The 22,672-nt window shown below is 42.6% G+C and overlaps 1 protein-coding gene across 1 annotated transcript in view; it reads right to left on the bottom strand.

Moving 5' to 3' along the window:
* Window positions 1–22,672, bottom strand: part of TRAF1 (TNF receptor associated factor 1) — a 147,021-nt gene that overhangs the window by 5,568 nt on the left and 118,781 nt on the right. Inside the window, exons 5-7 of the mRNA XM_053695932.1 lie at window positions 21,855–22,253; window positions 15,928–16,105; window positions 503–651 (exon numbers count right to left, since the gene is read on the bottom strand). Coding sequence (XP_053551907.1) covers window positions 503–651; window positions 15,928–16,105; window positions 21,855–22,253 — 726 coding nt within the window. The remainder of the gene's footprint in view (window positions 1–502; window positions 652–15,927; window positions 16,106–21,854; window positions 22,254–22,672) is intronic.

Below are 22,672 nucleotides of genomic sequence, written 5' to 3'. Positions count from 1 at the left end.
CTTTCGCTATGGTCAGACTCCCATTGATTCCTATGGGATCCGCCGCCTCCAGGCTGGCGCTTTGAAAACCAGGTACGCTGGGCCGTAAAACTGCTGATCGTACCTGCTAGTTTTTTGATAGCTAGCAAAAGTAGTGAGAATGTGCCGCACTTGTGTGCGGAACATCTGGAGTGACGTAAGAATCGATCTGTGTCGGACTGAGTCCGGCGGATCGAAGCTGACGTCACAAAATTCTACTTTTGCCGGTCTCGAGCCTTTGATAACTAAGGCGTATCAGCCTCGCCACAAATACGCTGCGGAATACGCAGCGTATTTGAGGTTGACGGCTTGATAACTACCCCCCGCAGCCTTAAATTAGTTGTTTAAATGATGATAAAAAGTTGTAAAGCTCAGTTAGGGGCACAATAAGAAAATAAACAAATAAAGTAAATTGTAATTTTATTACTTGCAATTAAACATTGTATTTTACAGTCTCATAGAGTTTAATGTACCATTCACTTACCTTGTGCTTAAATGGCCAGGGGAGCAGGTTGTCATAATCTCCTCTCATGACAGTGAAGAAGAGGGAGACGTGTGAGCCTTTTCCTGCTCCATCTCCGTTTAAGTAAATCCTCAGACACACTTTATAGCCATAGCGTGCGGTGAAGAAGGCTGCAGGAACAATCAGAGGGCACAATTAGTGGTTAAATACAGAAACCACATGGTACAACAGTCACACATCCAAGGGCAGAAATAGTGACTAATTACAGAAACCAGGTGGAAAAACAGTCACACGTCAGAGGGCAAAATTAGTGGCTAATTACAGAAATCACATGGAACAACAGTCACACATCATAGTGCAAAAGTAGTGACTAATTACAGAGACCACATGGAACACAGTCACATATCAGAGGGCAAAATTAGTGGCTAATTACAGAAACCATGTGGAACAACAGTCACACATCAGAGGGCAAAATTAGTGGCTAATTACAGACACCACGTGAAACAAGTCACACATCATAGTGCAAAAGTAGTGGCTAATTACAGAAACCACGTGGAACATAGTCTCACATCAGAGGGCAGAAATAGTGACTAATTACAGACACCACATGAAACAACAGTCACACGTCAGAGGGCAAAATTAGTGGCTAATTACAGAAATCAAATGGAACGACAGTCACACATCATAGTGCAAAATTAGTGGCTAGTTACAGAAACCACGTGGAACAACAGTCACACTTCAGAGGGCAACAGTCACACATCATGGGGCAAAATTAGTGGCTACTTACAGAAACCATGTGGAACAACAGTCACACATCATAGGGCAAAATAGTGACTGATTACAGAAACCACCTGGAGCAACAGTCCCACATCAGAGGACAAAATTAGTGACTAATTACAGACACTGAATGAAACAACAGTAACACATCAGAGGGTAGAATGCTTTTGTGCCCCAGAAATATAACTAATGCCAGCCTGTGCTCTTGTGCAACAGAAATATAACCAATGCCAGCTTGTGCTCTTGTGCCCCAGAAATATCAGCAATGCCAGCCTATGCTCTTGTGCCCCAGAAATATAACCAATGCCAGCCTGTGCTCTTGTGCAACAGAAATATAACCAATGCCAGCCTGTGCTCTTGTGCAACAGAAATATAACTAATGCCAGCCTCTGCTCTTGTGCAACAGAAATATAACCAATGACAGCCTGTGCTCTTGTGCAACAGAAATATAACCAATGCCAGCCTGTGCTCTTGTGCAACAGAAATATAACCAATTCCAGCCTGTGCTCTTGTGCAACAGAAATATAACCAATGCCAGCTTGTGCTCTTGCGCCCCAGAAATATAACCAATGCCAGCCTGTACTCTTGTGTCACAGAAATATAACCAATGCCAGCCTATGCTCTTGTGTCACAGAAATATAACAAATGTCAGCCTGTGCTCTTGTGCAACAGAAATATAACAAATGTCAGCCTGTGCTCTTCTGCAACAGAAATATAACCAATGCCAGCCAGAGGCTCTTGCATCCCATAAATATAACCAATGCCAGCCTGTGCTCTTGCATCCCATAAATATAACCAATGCCAGCCTGTGCTCTTGTGCCCCAGAAATATAACCAATGCCAGCTTGTGCTCTTGTGCCCCAGAAATATAACCAATGCCAGCCTGTGCTCTTGTGCCCCAAAATATAACCAATGCCAGCCTGTGTTCTTGTGTTACAGAAATATAACCAATGCCAGCCTGTGTTCTTGTGCCACATAAATATAACCAATGCCAGCCTGTGCTCTTGTGCCCCAGAAATATAACCAATGCCAGCCTGTGCTCCTGTGTCATAGAAATATAACCAATGCCAGCCTGTGCTCTTGTGCCCCAGAAATATAACCAATGCCAGCCTGTGCTCTTGTGCCCCAGAAATATAACCAATGCCAGCCTGTGCTCTTGTGCCCCAGAAATATAACCAATGCCAGCCTGTGCTCCTGTGCCCCAGAAATATAACCAATGCCAGCCTGTGTTCTTGTGCAACAGAAATATAACCAATGCCAGCCTATGCTCTTGTGCCCCAGAAATATAACCAATGCCAGCCTGTGCTCTTGTGCCCCAGAAATATAACCAATGCCAGCCTGTGCTCTTGTGCCCCAGAAATATAACCAATGCCAGCCTGTGCTCTTGTGCCCCAGAAATATAACCAATGCCAGCCTGTGCTCTTGTGCAACAGAAATATAACCAATGCCAGCCTGTGTTCTTGTGCAACAGAAATATAACCAATGCCAGCCTGTGCTCTTGTGCCCCAGAAATATAACCAATGCCAGCCTGTGCTCTTGTGCAACAGAAATATAACCAATGCCAGACTGTGCTCTTGTGCAACAGAAATATAACCAATGTCAGCCTGTGCTCTTGTGCAACAGAAATATAACCAATGCCAGCCTATGCTCTTGTGCCCCAGAAATATAACCAATGCCAGCCTGTGCTCTTGTGCCCCAGAAATTTAACCAATGCCCGCCTATGCTCTTGTGCCCCAGAAATATAACCAATGCCAGCCTATGCTCTTGTGTCCCAGAAATATAACCAATGCCAGCCTATGCTTTTGTGCCCCAGAAATATAACCAATGTCAGCCTGTGCTCTTGTGCCCCAGAAATGTAACTAATGCCAGCCTATGCTCTTGTGCCCCAGAAATATAACCAATGTCAGCTTGTGCTCTTGTGCCCCAGAAATATAACCAATGTCAGCCTGTGCTCTTGTGTTACAGAAATATAACCAATGCCAGCCTGTGCTCTTGTGCAACAGAAATATAAACAATGTCAGCCTGTGCTCTTGTGCAACAGAAATATAACCAATGTCAGCCTGTGCTCTTGTGCCACAGAAATATAACCAATGCCAACCTATGCTCTTGTGTTACAGAAATATAACCAATGCCAACCTGTGCTCTTGTGCAACAAAAATATAACCAATGCCAGCCTGTGCTCTTGTGCCCCAGAAATATATCTAATGCCAGCCTGTGCTCTTGTGCTCCAGAAATATGACCAATGCCAGCCTATGCTCTTGTGCTCCAGAAATATAACCAATGCCAGCCTGTGCTCTTGTGTCATAGAAATATAACCAATGCCAGCCTGTGCTCTTGTGCCCCAGAAATATAACCAATGCCAGCCTGTGCTCTTGTGTCATAGAAATATAACCAATGCCAGCCTGTGCTCTTGTGTCATAGAAATATAACCAATGCCAGCATGTGCTCTTGTGTCACAGAAATATAACCAATGCCAGCCTGTGCTCTTGTGTCATAGAAATATAACCAATGCCAGCCTGTGCTCTTGTGTCATAGAAATATAACCAATGCCAGCCTGTGTTCTTGTGCAACAGAAATATAACCAATGCCAGCCTGTGCTCTTGTGCAACAGAAATATAACCAATGCCAGCCTGTGCTCTTGTGCAACAGAAATATAACCAATGCCAGCCTATGCTCTTGTGCCCCAGCAATATAACCAATGCCAGCCTATGCTCTTGTGCCCCAGAAATATAACCAATGCCAGCCTATGCTCTTGTGCCCCAGAAATATAACCAATGCCAGCCTGTGCTCTTGTGCCCCAGAAATATAACCAATGCCAGCCTGTGCTCTTGTGCCCCAGAAATATAACCAATGCCAGCCTATGCTCTTGTGCCCCAGAAATATAACCAATGCCAGCCTGTGCTCTTGTGCCCCAGAAATATAACCAATGCCAGCCTGTGCTCTTGTGCCCCAGAAATATAACCAATGCCAGCCTGTGCTCTTGTGTCATAGAAATATAACCAATGCCAGCCTGTGCTCTTGTGCTCCAGAAATATAACCAATGCCAGCCTGTGCTCTTGTGCTCCAGAAATATAACCAATTCCAGCCTATGCTCTTGTGCAACAGAAATATAACCAATGCCAGCCTGTGCTCTTGTGCTCCAGAAATATAACCAATGCCAGCCTGTGCTCTTGTGCCCCAGAAATATAACCAATGCCAGCCTGTGCTCTTGTGCCCCAGAAATATAACCAATGCCAGTCTGTGCTCTTGTGCCCCAGAAATATAACCAATGCCAGCCTGTGCTCTTGTGCCCCAGAAATATAACCAATGCCAGCCTGTGCTCTTGTGCTCCAGAAATATAACCAATGTCAGCCTGTGCTCTTGTGCAACAGAAATATAACCAATGTCAGCCTGTGCTCTTGTGCTCCAGAAATATAACCAATGCCAGCCTGTGCTCTTGTGCTCCAGAAATATAACCAATGTCAGCCTATGCTCTTGTGCAACATAAATATAACCAATGCCAGCCTGTGCTCTTGTGCTCCAGAAATATAACCAATGTCAGCCTGTGCTCTTGTGCTCCAGAAATTAAACCAATGCCAGCCTGTGCTCTTGTGCTCCAGAAATATAACCAATGTCAGCCTATGCTCTTGTGCAACATAAATATAACCAATGCCAGCCTATGCTCTTGTGCTCCAGAAATATAAGCAATGTCAGCCTGTGCTCTTGTGCAACAGAAATATAAGCAATGCCAGCCTGTGCTCTTGTGTTCCAGAAATATAACCAATGTCAGCCTGTGCCCTTGTGCCCCAGAAATATAACCAATGCCAGCCTGTGCTCTTGTGTCATAGAAATATAACCAATGCCAGCCTGTGCTCTTGTGCTCCAGAAATATAACCAATGCCAGCCTGTGCTCTTGTGCTCCAGAAATATAACCAATGCCAGCCTGTGCTCTTGTGCTCCAGAAATATAACCAATGTCAGCCTGTGCTCTTGTGCCCCAGAAATATAACCAATGCCAGCCTGTGCTCTTGTGTCATAGAAATATAACCAATGCCAGCCTGTGTTCTTGTGCCCCAGAAATATAACCAATGCCAGCCTGTGCTATTGTGCCCCAGAAATATAACCAATGCCAGCCTGTGCTCTTGTGCCCCAGAAATATAACCAATGCCAGCCTGTGCTATTGTGCAACAGAAATATAACCAATGCCAGCCTGTGCTATTGTGCCCCAGAAATATAACCAATGCCAGCCTGTGCTATTGTGCCCCAGAAATATAACCAATGCCAGCCTGTGCTCTTGTGCAACAGAAATATAACCAATGCCAGCCTGTGCTATTGTGCCCCAGAAATATAACCAATGCCAGCCTGTGCTATTGTGCCCCAGAAATATAACCAATGCCAGCCTGTGCTCTTATGCAACAGAAATATAACCAATGCCAGCCTGTGCTATTGTGCCCCAGAAATATAACCAATGCCAGCCTGTGCTATTGTGCCCCAGAAATATAACCAATGCCAGCCTGTGCTCTTGTGCCCCAGAAATATAACCAATGCCAGCCTGTGCTATTGTGCCCCAGAAATATAACAAATGCCAGCCTGTGCTATTGTGCCCCAGAAATATAACCAATGCCAGCCTGTGCTATTGTGCCCCAGAAATATAACCAATGCCAGCCTGTGCTCTTGTGCTCCAGAAATATAACCAATGCCAGCCTGTGCTAATGTGCCCCAGAAATATAACCAATGCCAGCCTGTGCTCTTCTGCAACAGAAATATAACTAATGCCAGCCTGTGCTCTTGTGTCCCAGATATATAACCAATGCCAGCCTGTGCTCTTGTGTAACAGAAATAAAACCAATGCCAGCCTGTGCTATTGTGCAACAGAAATATAACCAATGCCAGCCTGTGCTCTTGTGCAACAGAAATATAACCAATGCCAGCCTGTGCTCTTGTGCCCCAGAAATATAACCAATGCCAGCCTGTGCTCTTGTGCAACAGAAATATAACCAATGCCAGCCTGTGCTATTGTGCCCCAGAAATATAATCAATGCCAGCCTGTGCTCTTGTGTCCCAGATATATAACCAACGCCAGCCTGTGCTCTTGTGTAACAGAAATAAAACCAATGCCAGCCTGTGCTCTTGTGTAACAGAAATAAAACCAATGCCAGCCTGTGCTCTTGTGCAACAGAAATATAACCAATGCCAGCCTGTGCTCTTGTGCAACAGAAATATAACCAATGCCAGCCTGTGCTATTGTGCCCCAGAAATATAACCAATGCCAGCCTGTGCTATTGTGCCCCAGAAATATAACCAATGCCAGCCTGTGCTATTGTGCCCCAGAAATATAACCAATGCCAGCCTGTGCTCTTGTGCAACAGAAATATAACCAATGCCAGCCTGTGCTCTTGTGCCCCAGAAATATAACCAATGCCAGACTATGCTCTTGTGCTCCAGAAATATAACCAATGCCAGCCTGTGCTATTTTGCCCCAGAAATATAACCAATGCCAGCCTGTGCTCTTGTGCCACAGAAATATAACCAATGCAAGCCTGCGCTATTGTGCCACAGAAATATAACAAATGCCAGACTGTGCTCTTGTGTCCCAGATATATAACCAATGCCAGCCTGTGCTCTTGTGTCCCAGATATTTAACCAATGCCAGCCTGTGCTCTTGTGTCCCAGATATATAACCAATGCCAGCCTGTGCTCTTGTGTAACAGAAATAAAACCAATGCCAGCCTGTGCTCTTGTGCAACAGAAATATAACCAATGCCACCCTGTGCTCTTGTGCCCCAGAAATATAACTAATGCCAGCCTGTGCTCTTGTGCTCCAGAAATATAACCAATGCCAGCCTGTGCTCTTGTGCTCCAGAAATATAACTAATGCCAGCCTGTGCTCTTGTGCTCCAGAAATATAACCAATGCCAGCCTGTGCTCTTGTGCCCCAGAAATATAACCAATGCCAGCCTGTGCTCTTGTGCAACAGAAATATAACCAATGCCAGCCTGTGCTCTTGTGCCACAGAAATATAACAAATGTCAGCCTGTGCTCTTGTGCCACAGAAATATAACCAATGCCAGCCTGTGCTCTTGTGCCACAGAAATATAACCAATGCAAGCCTGCGCTATTGTGCAACAGAAATATAACAAATGCCAGACTGTGCTCTTGTGTCACAGAAATATAACCAATGCCAGCCTGTGCTCTTGTGCTCCAGAAATATAACCAATGCGAGCCTGTGCTCTTGTGCTCCAGAAATATAACCAATGTCAGCCTGTGCTCTTGTGCTCCAGAAATATAACCAATGCCAGCCTGTGCTCTTGTGCCCCAGAAATATAACCAATGCCAGCCTGTGCTCTTGTGCAACAGAAATATAACCAATGCCAGCCTGTGCTCTTGTGCCACAGAAATATAACAAATGTCAGCCTGTGCTCTTGTGCCACAGAAATATAACCAATGCAAGCCTGCGCTATTGTGCCACAGAAATATAACAAATGTCAGCCTGTGCTCTTGTGCCACAGAAATATAACCAATGCCAGCCTGTGCTCTTGTGCCCCAGAAATATAACTGATGCCAGCCTATGCTCTTGTGCCACAGAAATATAACCAATGCCAGCCTGTGTTCTTGTGCCCCAGAAATATAACTGATGCCAGCCTATGCTCTTGTGCCACAGAAATATAAAAAATGCCAGACTGTGCTCTTGTGTCACAGAAATATAATCAATGCCAGCCTGTGTTCTTGTGCCCCAGAAATATAACTGATGCCAGCCTGTGCTCTTGTGCCACAGAAATATAACTGATGCCAGCCTGTGCTCTTGTGCAACATAAATATAACCAATGCAAGCCTGCGCTATTGTGCCACAGAAATATAACAAATGCCAGACTGTGCTCTTGTGCCACAGAAATATAACAAATGCGAGACTGTGCTCTTGTGCAACATAAATATAATCAATGCCAGCCTGTGCTCTTGTGCAACAGAAATATAACCAATGCCAGCCTGTGCTCTTGCATCCCATAAATATAACCAATGCCAGCCTGTGCTCTTGTGCCCCAAAATATAACCAATGCTAGCCAATGCTCTTGGGCAACATAAATATAACCAATGCCTGCCTGTGCTCTTGTGCCACAGAAATATAACCAATGCCAGCTTGTGCTCTTGCATCCCATAAATATAACCAATGCCAGCCTGTGCTCTTGTGCCCTAAAATATAACCAATGCCAGCCTATGCTCTTGTGCAACCAAAATATAACCAATGCCTGCCTGTGCTCTTGTGCCATAGAAATATAACCAATGCCAGCCTGTGCTCCTGTGCCCCAAAATATAACCAATGCTAGCCTATGCTCTTGTGCCCCAGAAATATAACCAATGCCAGCCTGTGCTCTTGTGCAACAGAAATATAACCAATGCCAGCCTGTGCTCTTGTGTCCCAGAAATATAACCAATGCCAGCCTGTGCTCTTGTGTTTACAGAAATATAACCAATGCCAGCCTGTGCTCTTGTGTTACAGAAATATAACCAATGCCAGCCTGTGCTCTTGTGCAACAGAAATATAACCAATGCCAGCCTGTGCTCTTGTGTCCCAGAAATATAACCAATGCCAGCCTGTGCTCTTGTGCAACATAAATATAACCAATGCCAGCCTGTGCTCTTGTGCCCCAGAAATATAACCAATGCCAGTCTATGCTCTTGTGCAACAGAAATATAACCAATGCCAGCCTGTGCTCTTGTGCCCCAGAAATATAACCAATGCCAGTCTATGCTCTTGTGCAACAGAAATATAACCAATGTCAGCCTATGCTCTTGTGTAATAGGAATATAACCAATGCCAGCCTGTGCTCTTGTGCAACAGAAATATAACCAAAGCCAGCCTGTGCTCTTGTGCAACAAAAATATAACCAATGCCAGCCTGTGCTCTCGTGTTACAGAAATAAAACCAATACCAGCCTGTGCTCTTGTGCAACAGAAATATAACCAGTGCTAGCCTGTGCTCTTGTGTTTACAGAAATATAACCAATGCCAGCCTGTGTTACAGAAATATAACCAATGCCAGCCTGTGCTCTTGTGCAACAGAAATATAACCAATGCCAGCCTATGCTCTTGTGTTACAGAAATATAATCAATGCCAGCCTGTGCTCTTGTGCAACAGAAATATAACCAATGCCAGCCTATGTTCTTGTGCAACAGAAATATAACCAATGCCAGCCAGTGCTCTTGTATCATAGAAATATAACCAATGCCAGCCTGTGCTCTTGTGCCCCAGAAATATAACCAATGCCAACCTATGCTCTTGTGCCCCAGAAATATAACCAATGCCAGTCTGTGCTCTTGTGCAACAGAAATATAACCAATGCCAGCCTATGCTCTTGTGCAACAGAAATATAACCAATGCTAGCCTGTGCTATTGTGAAACAGAAATATAACCAATGCCAGCCTGTGCTCTTGTGCAACAGAAATATAACCAATGCCAGCCTGTGCTCTTGTGCAACAGAAATATAACCAATGCCAGCCTGTGCTCTTGTGCAACAGAAATATAACCAATGCCAGCCTGTGCTATTGTGCAACAGAAATATAACCAATGCCAGCCTATGCTCTTGTGCCCCAGAAATATAACCAATGCCAGCCTATGCTCTTGTGCAACAGAAATATAACCAATGCCAGCCTATGCTCTTGTGCAACAGAAATATAACCAATGCCAGCCTGTGCTCTTGTGCAACAGAAATATAACCAATGGAGAACATATTCAAGGAAAGTAACATCAGATAAAATAAGAACAGTATAGACAGTAAAGCAGAGATGAGCAGACAATGTCACTCAACAAGCTGTATATAGTATATGGGTCTGCACAGTCTGTGAGATAAAATCTTCTGGTGGAACAAACAGGGGCAACAGGAGAAATCCCTGAGGATCCAATGCAGCATCCTTGTAATTTGCTATCACTACCCTAAAACAAGAAATGCAGCAAGAGGGTGTGATGGTTCAGTAACTGCAAAATGCCAGTGTATTAATATTAAAAGATCATATAATCTAAACATTCAGAATGACAGTTTGCAGCATTTAGCCAATCTGATACCTAGATAGTAACACAACGCGTTTCATATTCAGAAGAGCTCTGCATGAGAGGCAGCGGTGACTTTGGTGTTTAGATGAACAGAGGAGTTTGCAGGGTATGTGCTTATTGTCAGTATCTAGCAGTAATGCGGTGCCTTTGGTGTTTAGATGAACAGAGGAGTTTGCAGGGTATGTGCTTATTGTCAGTATCTAGCAGTAATGCGGTGCCTTTGGTGTTTAGATGAACAGAGGAGTTTGCAGGGTATGTGCTTATTGTCAGTATCTAGCAGTAATGCGGTGCCTTTGGTGTTTAGATGAACAGAGGAGTTTGCAGGGTATGTGCTTATCAGGGCCGCCACTAGAAATTTTGGGGCCCCTGACTTAACCATTGATCAGGGCCCCCCCCCCCTCCTTTGACATGTGCAATTTTTGACCAAGTGACTAAAACGTATATGCACTTTATTCTTAAGTGTCTATTTAAACTTGGAAATGTTGTAAAGGTAGTGACATACACTAAAACACACACACACTCACACATAAGGATTCACATATAGACACTCTAGCAAACACGCAAAGAAACTCAGACACAGACACCCAAACAGACACTTAGCACTGGTTTACATTTACCTGACAAGTAATGAGGTAAACTACAGTTTTGTAAAAAAAAAGGAGATTTAGAAAACAAAATATGGAGTTCTGATTATCTTTTTGTAAAGGAAAATACCAAGTAAATGATGACAACAGCATGCAGTGGCTGAAAGGAAGGGCCCTGAACTGCCTAAAAAATAATTTAAAGGTTAAATGGTGGATTGGTGACTTCCGGAAAGGTCTCATTAGTCTCAAAGTCTGTAGAAAGATGTGAATAATCAGTAGTAAGATCAAAATGTCCTAAAAATGAACAGACAATGGACACACACAAACTCAAACTTGCACATACACCCAAGGAAACACCAACAGAGACAGCCTCAGAAAACACACAAAGACATACACACACACACACACACACAGAGACACCCACAAAAAACACAGAACGACATACATACACACCCTCACTGAGACATCAACAGAAAACACACAAAGACATACACACACCCTCACAGAGACACCCACAGAAACTACACACCCTCACAGAGACATCCTCAGAAAACACAGACATACATACATACACACACACACACACACCCCCCCTCACAGAGACATCCACAGAAAACACAGACATACACACCCACCCTCACAGAGGCATCCAGAGAAAATACACAGACAAATACACGCTCACCCTCACAGAGACACCCATAGAAAAAGCTCAAAGACATATGCACACACCCTCACAGACATCCACAGAAAATGCACAAAGACATACACACCCACCCTCACAGAGATACCAACAGAAAAAAATACATACACACTCATAGAGACACAAACAAAAGCACAAAGACATAAACACAGACACCCACAGAAACACTCACAGTAGGAAACATTTATGCACCTTGCATCCCCTAAATCAACAGTGTGTGACATGCATGATAAAAAAATGCAGAAATTAAGAAATCACTTTTTAAAGAATCATATTTGTAAATGTGCAAACAAAAATAATTCTGTGAATTCAAAATTGTACATTAATGATCTGGGTAGATGGCTAGATGAAGAAAAGTATTTTTAAAAGGTTGACATATGTTTGTTTAATATTTTCTCCATTTTCCCCAACCAAGAGCACCACTTCAAATATAGTGTACAAATGTTCCCATCTGTCAGCTGTACTTGTGGATTTTGAAAATGCTGTACTCTATATGGTCTTGGTGGAACCATAAGCTGTGGTACTCATGCCATTAGATCTGGTTAAATGCAGGATTTAAGATTGTTGGTATGCATTTCAAAATTAAGTCAGCTGTAGAGTAAACTGAACAGTTTTAAGTTAACCTGTCTCATTTCCAACACTGAGCAATCTTAGTCTGAGAGTATAACATGTTATGCAGATGTAAAAATCTTAGATAAAATGCCTCCTTGTATCTGGAAAGTCCTTGCATAAAGGGGCAGTAAACTGGAATGTAATATATATCATTTGTGTATTGAGGAGGAAACATTTCTGCATGGTTTTAAATATAGAATTTCTACAGCATTGTCAAATAATCATAAATACACTGCTGCTAAAAAATGTGTTTTTATGGACCCCTGGCCCCACCATACAACTACTACCACACTGAAGTTACAATCTTAAATTGCACAAAGAAATAAAAAACATTTGCTAAGTAATTCCTACCTCCTCTGCAAATGAAAGCGATCAGCCGTCTGACTCAGGCACACACTCTACAAACAAAGTGCCAAGTCTGTCTCACACTGTGCATAGTGGTTTAGTGCACACTCAGAAATCCTCTCAAATGCTAATACTTTACTCATTATAATAACATTTCCCATGCTCAATTAGCACTCTGCTGTAGTACCCACTGGTGGCTGCCAAAATTTAAAAAAAAAAAAAAAAAAAAAATTTTTTTTTTTTTTTTTTTTTTTTTTTTAGTTCTTGCCTCATGGGGCCCCCCTAGCCCATTGGGCCCCTGACAGGAGTCACCCCTGTCACCCCCTGATGGCGGCCCTGGTGCTTATTGTCAGTATTTAGCAGTAATGCGGTGCCTTTGGTGTTTAGATGAACAGAGGAGTTTGCAGGGTATGTACTTATTGTCAGTATCTAGCAGTAATGCGGTGCCTTTGGTGTTTAGATGAACAGAGGAGTTTGCAGGGTATGTGCTTATTGTCAGTATTTAGCAGTAATGCGGTGCCTTTGGTGTTTAGATGAACAGAGGAGTTTGCAGGGTATGTGCTTATTGTCAGTATCTAGCAGTAATGCGGTGCCTTTGGTGTTTAGATGAACAGAGGAGTTTGCAGGGTATGTGCTTATTGTCAGTATCTAGCAGTAATGCGGTGCCTTTGGTGTATAGATGAACAGAAGAGTTTGAAGGGTATGTGCTTATTGTAAGTATCTAGCAGTAATGCAGTGCCTTTGGTGTTTAGATGAACAGAGGAGTTTGCAGGGTATGTGCTTATTGTCAGTATCTAGCAGTAATGCGGTGCCTTTGGTGTTTAGATGAACAGAGGAGTTTGCAGGGTATGTGCTTATTGTCAGTATCTAGCAGTAATGCGGTGCCTTTGGTGTTTAGATGAACAGAGGAGTTTGCAGGGTATGTGCTTATTGTCAGTATCTAGCAGTAATGCAGTGCCTTTGGTGTTTAGATGTACAGAGGAGTTTGTAGGGTATGTGCTTATTGTAAGTATCTAGCAGTAATGCAGTGCCTTTGGTGTTTAGATGTACAGAGGAGTTTGCAGGGTATGTGCTTATTGTCAGTATCTAGCAGTAATGCGGTGCCTTTGGTGTTTAGATGAACAGAGGAGTTTGCAGGGTATGTGCTTATTGTCAGTATCTAGCAGTAATGCGGTGCCTTTGGTGTTTAGATGTACAGAGGAGTTTGCAGGGTATGCGCTTATTGTCAGTATCTAGCAGTAATGCGGTGCCTTTGGTGTTTAGATGAACAGAGGAGTTTGCAGGGTATGTGCTTATTGTCAGTATCTAGCAGTAATGCAGTGCATTTGGTGTTTAGATGAACAGAGGAGTTTGCAGGGTATGTGCTTATTGTAAGTATCTAGCAGTAATGCAGTGCCTTTGGTGTTTAGATGAACAGAGGAGTTTGCAGGGTATGTGCTTATTGTCAGTATCTAGCAGTAATGCGGTGCCTTTGGTGTTTAGATGAACAGAGGAGTTTGCAGGGTATGTGCTTATTGTCAGTATCTAGCAGTAATGCGGTGCCTTTGGTGTTTAGATGAACAGAGGAGTTTGCAGGGTATGTGCTTATTGTCAGTATCTAGCAGTAATGCGGTGCCTTTGGTGTTTAGATGAACAGAGGAGTTTGCAGGGTATGTGCTTATTGTCAGTATCTAGCAGTAATGCGGTGCCTTTGGTGTTTAGATGAACAGAGGAGTTTGCAGGGTATGTGCTTATTGTCAGTATCTAGCAGTAATGCGGTGCCTTTGGTGTTTAGATGAACAGAGGAGTTTGCAGGGTATGTGCTTATTGTCTGTATCTAGCAGTAATGCGGTACCTTTGGTGTTTAGATGAACAGAGGAGTTTGCAGGGTATGTGCTTATTATCAGTTTCTAGCAGTAATGCGGTGCCTTTGGTGTTTAGATAAACAGAGGAGTTTGCAGGGTATGTGCTTATTGTCAGTATCTAGCAGTAATGCGGTGCCTTTGGTGTTTAGATAAACAGAGGAGTTTGCAGGGTATGTGCTTATTGTCAGTATCTAGCAGTAATGCTGTGCATTTGGTGTTTAGATGAACACAGGAGTTTGCAGGGTATGTGCTTATTGTCAGTATCTAGCAGTAATGCGGTGCCTTTGGTGTTTAGATGAACAGAGGAGTTTGCAGGGTATGTGCTTATTGTCAGTATCTAGCAGTAATGCAGTGCCTTTGGTGTTTAGATGAACAGAGGAGTTTGCAGGGTATGTGCTTATTGTCAGTATCTAGCAGTAATGCGGTGCCTTTGGTGTTTAGATGAACAGAGGAGTTTGCAGGGTATGTGCTTATTGTCAGTATCTAGCAGTAATGCGGTGCCTTTGGTGTTTAGATGAACAGAAGAGTTTGCAGGGTATGTGCTTATTGTCAGTATCTAGCAGTAATGCGGTGCCTTTGGTGTTTAGATGAACAGAAGAGTTTGCAGGGTATGTGCTTATTGTCAGTATCTAGCAGTAATGCGGTGCCTTTGGTGTTTTGATGAACAGAGGAGTTTGCATGGTATGTGCTTATTGTCAGTATCTAGCAGTAATGCGGTGCATTTGGTGTTTAGATGAACAGAGGAGTTTGCAGGGTATGTGCTTATTGTCAGTATCTAGCAGTAATGCGGTGCCTTTGGTGTTTAGATGAACAGAAGAGTTTGCAGGGTATGTACTTATTGTCAGTATCTAGCAGTAATGCGGTGCCTTTGGTGTTTAGATGAACAGAAGAGTTTGCAGGGTATGTGCTTATTGTCAGTATCTAGCAGTAATGCGGTGCCTTTGGTGTTTAGATGAACAGAAGAGTTTGCAGGGTATGTGCTTATTGTCAGTATCTAGCAGTAATGCGGTGCCTTTGGTGTTTAGATGAACAGAGGAGTTTGCAGGGTATGTGCTTATTGTCAGTATCAAGCAGTAATGCGGTGCCTTTGGTGTTTAGATGAACAGAAGAGTTTGCAGGGTATGTGCTTATTGTCAGTATCTAGCAGTAATGCAGTGCCTTTGGTGTTTAGATGAACAGAGGAGTTTGCAGGGTATGTGCTTATTGTAAGTATCTAGCAGTAATGCGGTGACTTTGGTGTTTAGATGAACAGAAGAGTTTGCAGGGTATGTGCTTATTGTCAGTATCTAGCAGTAATGCGGTGCCTTTGGTGTTTAGATGAACAGAGGAGTTTGCAGGGTATGTGCTTATTGTCAGTATCTAGCAGTAATGCGGTGCCTTTGGTGTTTAGATGAACAGAGGAGTTTGCAGGGTATGTGCTTATTGTCAGTATCTAGCAGTAATGCGGTGCCTTTGGTGTTTAGATGAACAGAGGAGTTTGCAGGGTATGTGCTTATTGTCAGTATCTAGCAGTAATGCGGCACCTTTTTGTGTGCTGGCACCCCATTCTGTTCAGCCATACCTGGTGAGTACAGACTGATCGCCTTTCCTGTCAGCGCATCATGGCACTTCATCTTCACCTCTGAGATTCTCCATAGAAATATTCCATCATATGACGTCTGCTCGAGGTATTGCTGGCGATTAAGGAGCTCATTGTAAGCAATTTCTTTGATAGCCAAAGAGCACTCCAGACTTGTAACCTGAGGGAGGTGAAAAATAAGATTTCTTATGGCTGTAAATACAATGTTATAGATATCCATGAGAACTAATATGTGCTATACAAAATGCCTTACTGCTATGTTAGCTAGGAAATATGCTGCAGAATGAAAGTTACAGCTTCTGCGCATCTCATTCACATTAATATCTAGCAATTAAGTTATGCACAGGTCACAAAGATTTGCACTTAGGGAGGCGATGTCTAAAGAGACAATGGGGCCTAGTTATCAAGCCGTCAACCTCAAATACGCTGCGTATTCCGCAGCGTATTTGTGGCGAGGCTGATACGCCTTAGTTATCAAAGGCTCGAGACCGGCAAAAGTAGAATTTTGTGACGTAAGCTTCGATCCGCCGGACTCAGTCCGACACAGATCGATTCTTACGTCACTCCAGATGTTCCGCACACAAGTGCGGCACATTCTCACTACTTTTGCTAGCTATCAAAAAACTAGCAGGTACGCTCGGCACTTTTACGGCCCAGCGTACCTGGTTTTCAAAGCGCCAGCCTGGAGGCGGCGGATCCCATAGGAATCAATGGGAGTCTGACCATAGCGAAAGTACAAGTTCGCTGCTGACAGACATCCCATTGATTTCTATGGGAGCTGTCTACACCTAACACCCTAACATGTACCCCGAGTCTAAACACCACTAATCTGACCCCCCCTACACCGCCGCAACTAAATAAAGTTATTACCCCCTAAACCGCCGCTCCCGGAGCCCACCGCAAGCTACTCTATACATATTAACCCCTAAACCGCCGCTCCCGGAGCCCACCGCAACTATAATAAATGTATTAACCCCTAAACCGCCGCTCCCTGAACCCGCCGCAACCTATATTAAATGTATTAACCCCTATCCTGCCCCCCCTACACCGTCGCCACCTATAATACATTTATTAACCCCTAATCTGCCCCCCCTACACCGTCGCCACCTATAATAAATTTATTAACCCCTATCCTGCCCCCCACTACGCCGCCGCCACTGTAATAAAATTATTAACCCCTAAACCTAACCCTAACCCTAACGCCCCCTAACTTAAATATTAATTAAATAAATCTAAATAAATTAACTCTTATTAACTAAATGAATCCTATTTAAAACTAAATACTTACCTTTAAAATAAACCCTAATATAGCTACAATATAAATAATAATTATATTCTAGCTATTTTAGGATTTATTTTTATTTTACAGGTACCTTTCAATTTATTTTAACCATGTACAATAGCTATTAAATAGTTATTAACTATTTAATAGCTTACCTAGCTAAAATAAAGAGAAATGTACCTGTGAAATAAATCCTAACCTAAGTTACAATTACACCTAACACTACACTATACTTTAATAAATTATTCCTATTTAAAAATAAATACTTACCTGTAAAATAAACCCTAAGATAGCTACAATGTAATTAATAATTATATTATAGCTATCTTAGGATTTATATTTATTTTACAGGTAACTTTGTATTTATTTTAGCTAGTTAGAATAGTTATTAAATAGTTATTAACTATTTAATAACTACCTAGCTAAAAGAAATACAAAATTACCTGTAAAATAAATCCTAACTTAAGTTACAATTAAACCTAATACTACACTATCATTAAATTAACTAAATAAACTACCTACAAATAACTACAATGAAATACAATTACATAAACTAACTAAAGTACAAAAAATAAAAAAAGCTAAGTTACAAAAAATAAAAAATTAAGTTACAAACATGTTAAAAATATTACAACAATTTTAAGCTACTTACACCTAATCTAAGCCCCCTAATAAAATAACAAACCCCCCCAAAATAAAAAAAATCCCTACCCTATTCTAAATTACATAAATTTCAAAGCTCTTTTACCTTACCAGCCCTTAAAAGGGCCATTTGTGGGGGCATGCCCCAAAAAGTTCAGCTCTTTTGCCTGTAAAAGAAAAATACAACCCCCCCCCCCAACATTAAAACCCACCACCCACATACCCCTAATCTAACCCAAACCCCCTTACAAAAACCTAACACTAATCCCCTGAAGATCATCCTACCTTGAGTCGTCTTCACTCAGCCGAGCCACCGATGGAACTGAAGAGGACATCCGGAGCGGAAGAAGTTAATCCTCCAAGCGGCGCTGAAGAAATCTTCCATCCGATGAAGTCATCATCCAGGCGGCGCTGAAGAAGTCTTCAATCCGGCCGATGTCATCTTCAAAGAGGCGCTGAAGAGGTCTTCTATCCGGGCGAAGTCATCTTCCAAGCCGGGTCTTGAATCTTCCTTCCGCCGACGCGGAACCACCTTCTTCACCGACGGACTACGACGAATGACGGCTCCTTTAAGGGACGTCATCCAAGATGGCGTCCCCTCAATTCCGATTGGCTGATAGGATTCTATCAGCCAATCGGAATTAAGGTAGGAAAATCTGATTGGCTGATGGAATCAGCCAATCAGATTCAAGTTCAATCCGATTGGCTGATCCAATCAGCCAATCAGATTGAGCTCGCATTCTATTGGCTGATCGGAACAGCCAATAGAATGCGAGCTCAATCTGATTGGCTGATTCCATCAGCCAATCAGATTTTCCTACCTTAATTCCGATTGGCTGATAGAATCCTATCAGCCAATCGGAATTGAGGGGACGCCATCTTGGATGACGTCCCTTAAAGGAGCCGTCATTCGTTGTAGTCCGTCGGTGAAGAAGGTGGTTCCGCGTCGGCGGAAGGAAGATTCAAGACCCGGCTTGGAAGATGACTTCGCCCGGATAGAAGACCTCTTCAGCGCCTCTTTGAAGATGACATCGGCCGGATCGAAGACTTCTTCAGCGCCGCCTGGATGATGACTTCATCGGATGGAAGATTTCTTCAGCGCCGCTTGGAGGATTAACTTCTTCCGCTCCGGATGTCCTCTTCAGTTCCACCGGTGGCTCGGCTGAGTGAAGACGACTCAAGGTAGGATGATCTTCAGGGGATTAGTGTTAGGTTTTTGTAAGGGGGGTTTGGGTTAGATTAGGGGTATGTGGGTGGTGGGTTTTACTGGTGGGGGGGGGTTGTATTTTTATTTTACAGGCAAAAGAGCTGAACTTTTTGGGGCATGCCCCCACAAATGGCCCTTTTAAGGGCTGGTAAGGTAAAAGAGCTTTGAAATTTATGTAATTTAGAATAGGGTAGGGATTTTTTTTATTTTGGGGGGGTTTGTTATTTTATTAGGGGGCTTAGATTAGGTGTAAGTAGCTTAAAATTGTTGTAATATTTTTAACATGTTTGTAACTTAATTTTTTATTTTTTGTAACTTAGCTTTTTTTATTTTTTGTACTTTAGTTAGTTTATGTAATTGTATTTCATTGTAGTTATTTGTAGGTAGTTTATTTAGTTAATTTAATGATAGTGTAGTATTAGGTTTAATTGTAACTTAAGTTAGGATTTATTTTACAGGTAATTTTATATTTCTTTTAGCTAGGTAGTTATTAAATAGTTAATAACTATTTAATAACTATTCTAACTAGCTAAAATAAATACAAAGTTACCTGTAAAATAAATATAAATCCTAAGATAGCTAGAATATAATTATTAATTATATTGTAGCTATCTTAGGGTTTATTTTACAGGTAAGTATTTAGTTTAAATAGGAATAATTTATTAAAGTATAGTGTAGTGTTAGGTGTAATTGTAACTTAGGTTAGGATTTATTTCACAGGTACATTTCTCTTTATTTTAGCTAGGTAAGCTATTAAATAGTTAATAACTATTTAATAGTTATTGTACATGGTTAAAATAAATTGAAAGGTACCTGTAAAATAAAAATAAATCCTAAGATAGCTAGAATATAATTATTATTTATATTGTAGCTATATTAGGGTTTATTTTAAAGGTAAGTATTTAGTTTTAAATAGGATTCATTTAGTTAATAAGAGTTAATTTATTTAGATTTATTTAATTAATATTTAAGTTAGGGGGGCGTTATGGTTAGGGTTAGACTTAGGTTTAGGGGTTAATCATTTTATTACAGTGGCGGCGGCGTAGTGGGGGGCAGGATAGGGGTTAATAAATTTATTATAGGTTGCGGCGGGTTCATGGAGCGGCGGTTTAGGGGTTAAACTATTTATTTAGTTGCGGAGAGGTGCGGGATCAGCAGGATAGGGGTTAATAATTTTATAATAGAGGGCGACGGTATAGGGGGGGCAGGATAGGGGTTACTAGGTATAATGTAGGTGGCAGCGGTGTCCGGGAGCGGCGGTTTAGGGGTTAATACATTTATCAGAGTTGCGGCAGGGTCTAGGAGCGGCGGTTTAGGGGTTAGTAACTTTATTGAGTTGCGGGGGGGCTCCGGGGGCGCCGGTATAGGGGGTAGAACAGTGCAGTTTAGTGTGAGTGCTTAGTGACAGGCTAGCAATAAAGCTGGGAAAAAGCCGAAGGGCAGCGAGATCGGATGAGTGATAACTGTCACAGTCCGCTGCTCATCGCCCCGCAGCTTTTTGACAGCTTTATTTGATAACTTAGGCGTATTTTTTCAGGTCCGCGGCGGCGAAGGTAGGCGAGCTTAGGCGGACGTATTGGGCCGGCGAAGCCAGAAAAGTAGACGGCTTGATAACTAGCCCCCATAAGATTAGAATATAACTTGTTTAAATAAGTGCAGTAAAACTCTGCCCTTTGTGGGTTTTCCAGTTCTGAGAATTGAAAATGCACACTGCAGACTTCCCAAGTCTAAACCTGTTGCACATCTGTTACTAACTGGCGGCAAGTTTTACTAACATAATGACCATTGCTAGGTTTGTCTATTCCAATCACAATTACAGATCGGCTCCTCCAGATAACACAGTATGTGAATGGAAAACAGTGGTAGCAAAGATGTTAATGTGTTTGGAAAATGTTCACATAGTCCAATATATAAATCTATTGCAAAATAAGTCATCTGATGACCATGTGCTGTATGTCCCTTTAATGCAGACCGTTGCCTAGAACTGCTTTACACACAGATATTCCAGTTATTACACCTACAAAAAGATTGTCATCGAACACAAGGTGACTATGAGGCCAATCTAACAAATGTCTGTCGGATCTGATCCGACAGTGCGGATCAGGTCCGCAAGAACTCGCTGAATGCGGAGAGCAATACGCTCTCCGTATTCAGCATTGCACCAGCAGCTCACAAGAGCGGATGGTGCAACGCCGCCCTCTGCAGACTCGCAACCAATGGGCCGCCAGCAGGGAGCTGTCAATCAACCCGATCGTATTCGATTGGGTTGAATTGTGGCGATGTCTGTCCGCCTGCTCAGAGCAGGCGGAGAGGTTATGGAGCAGCGGTCTTTGTGACCGCTGCTTCATAACTGCTGTTTGTAGCGAGTCTGAAGATTCGCCAGAAACACGGGCCGTCAAGCTTCGTTCGGAGCTTGATAGATGGGCTCCTATAAGTCATTGTACGACCATGAACATATACAAGAGCAATAATAAAATACAGTGTTGATATTACGTCTTCTTGGTCACATTTTCACAGGGGGCGCTATCTTTGCTGTTAGAGGATCTGACATCTGTCATGGAAGCAGATTCACAGGTAGTTTATATCAGATTAGTGTTAATTCTGCAGCTTTGTCTATCACACATGAAAGGGTTTGCTGTATTCAAAACAATTAACCAGAGCAAATCACAGAAATTGCAACAATTGTCAGTAAATGAGTCATTTAAAACCCCCCAGAGAAACATGTGTCAAGTACTAGGATACATTGACACCAGGCGATGTGCAGCCTATGACACCTACCTTCTGTTCCAGGGATTTCACCTTCCTCTGCTCCGCAGCCTTCTGCTCCTGGACAACCGCTAACTGTGCAGAGGTGTTGTCCATCTCTCGGTTCAGCACAGATATGATGTTCTCAAACACCTGCATGCGAGATTCCAGCTCATCCACTCTACTCATGAGGCCTGGTGTCATGGGACCGTTATATAGAGGCGCTTCATCATTACAGTCACTGTCAAGCTCTTCATATTCCCCAATACACAGCCCCATATAGCTCTTCTCCGGAGGCCTCTTGTGGAAGCCGTTTGCAGTGGGTTCCCCATTGGATAAACGAGGTTTTATTTGTGATACAAAAGGGAGTATCATACCCAGGTGTGCAGCAGTGGAAGAATGTTCGTGCTCCTTTAGCCTGTCTCTGTTTCCCTGAAATGAATATAGAATTCTGTCATTAGAATTGTACCCTTTGTTTCCAAAGAGGTGAAAGGGTTAAATACGGGTTATTAGTTTAGTCACCACTATACTGTCATGTATCAGATAGACCAGCCATTGTACAAGACTTTTCAATTTACTTCTGATCTCTTGGTTCCAAGCATCCCCAGGTATGCTCAGGAGCAGAACTTCACTACTGGGCGTTCTCTGCTGATTGGTGACTACACACGTCTGCTTCTTGCCATTCCCAGTAGTGCACTGCTGCTCTAGAGCTGACTAACCAATCACAGGGGTTAAACACATAGTTTTATACAAGCAATAGAGCACTAATAATATTACAGCATTTATTTTTTATCTATGAGTTTCTTGAACTAAAACCTAATAATGATGAAAGCAACTTAAGTTATTTTATA

This window comes from Bombina bombina, chromosome 12 (assembly GCF_027579735.1).
Source record: "Bombina bombina isolate aBomBom1 chromosome 12, aBomBom1.pri, whole genome shotgun sequence".
NCBI lineage: Eukaryota > Metazoa > Chordata > Amphibia > Anura > Bombinatoridae > Bombina > Bombina bombina.
Note: the sequence above shows the minus strand (reverse complement) of the source record. Positions and strands in the feature narration are given on the sequence as shown.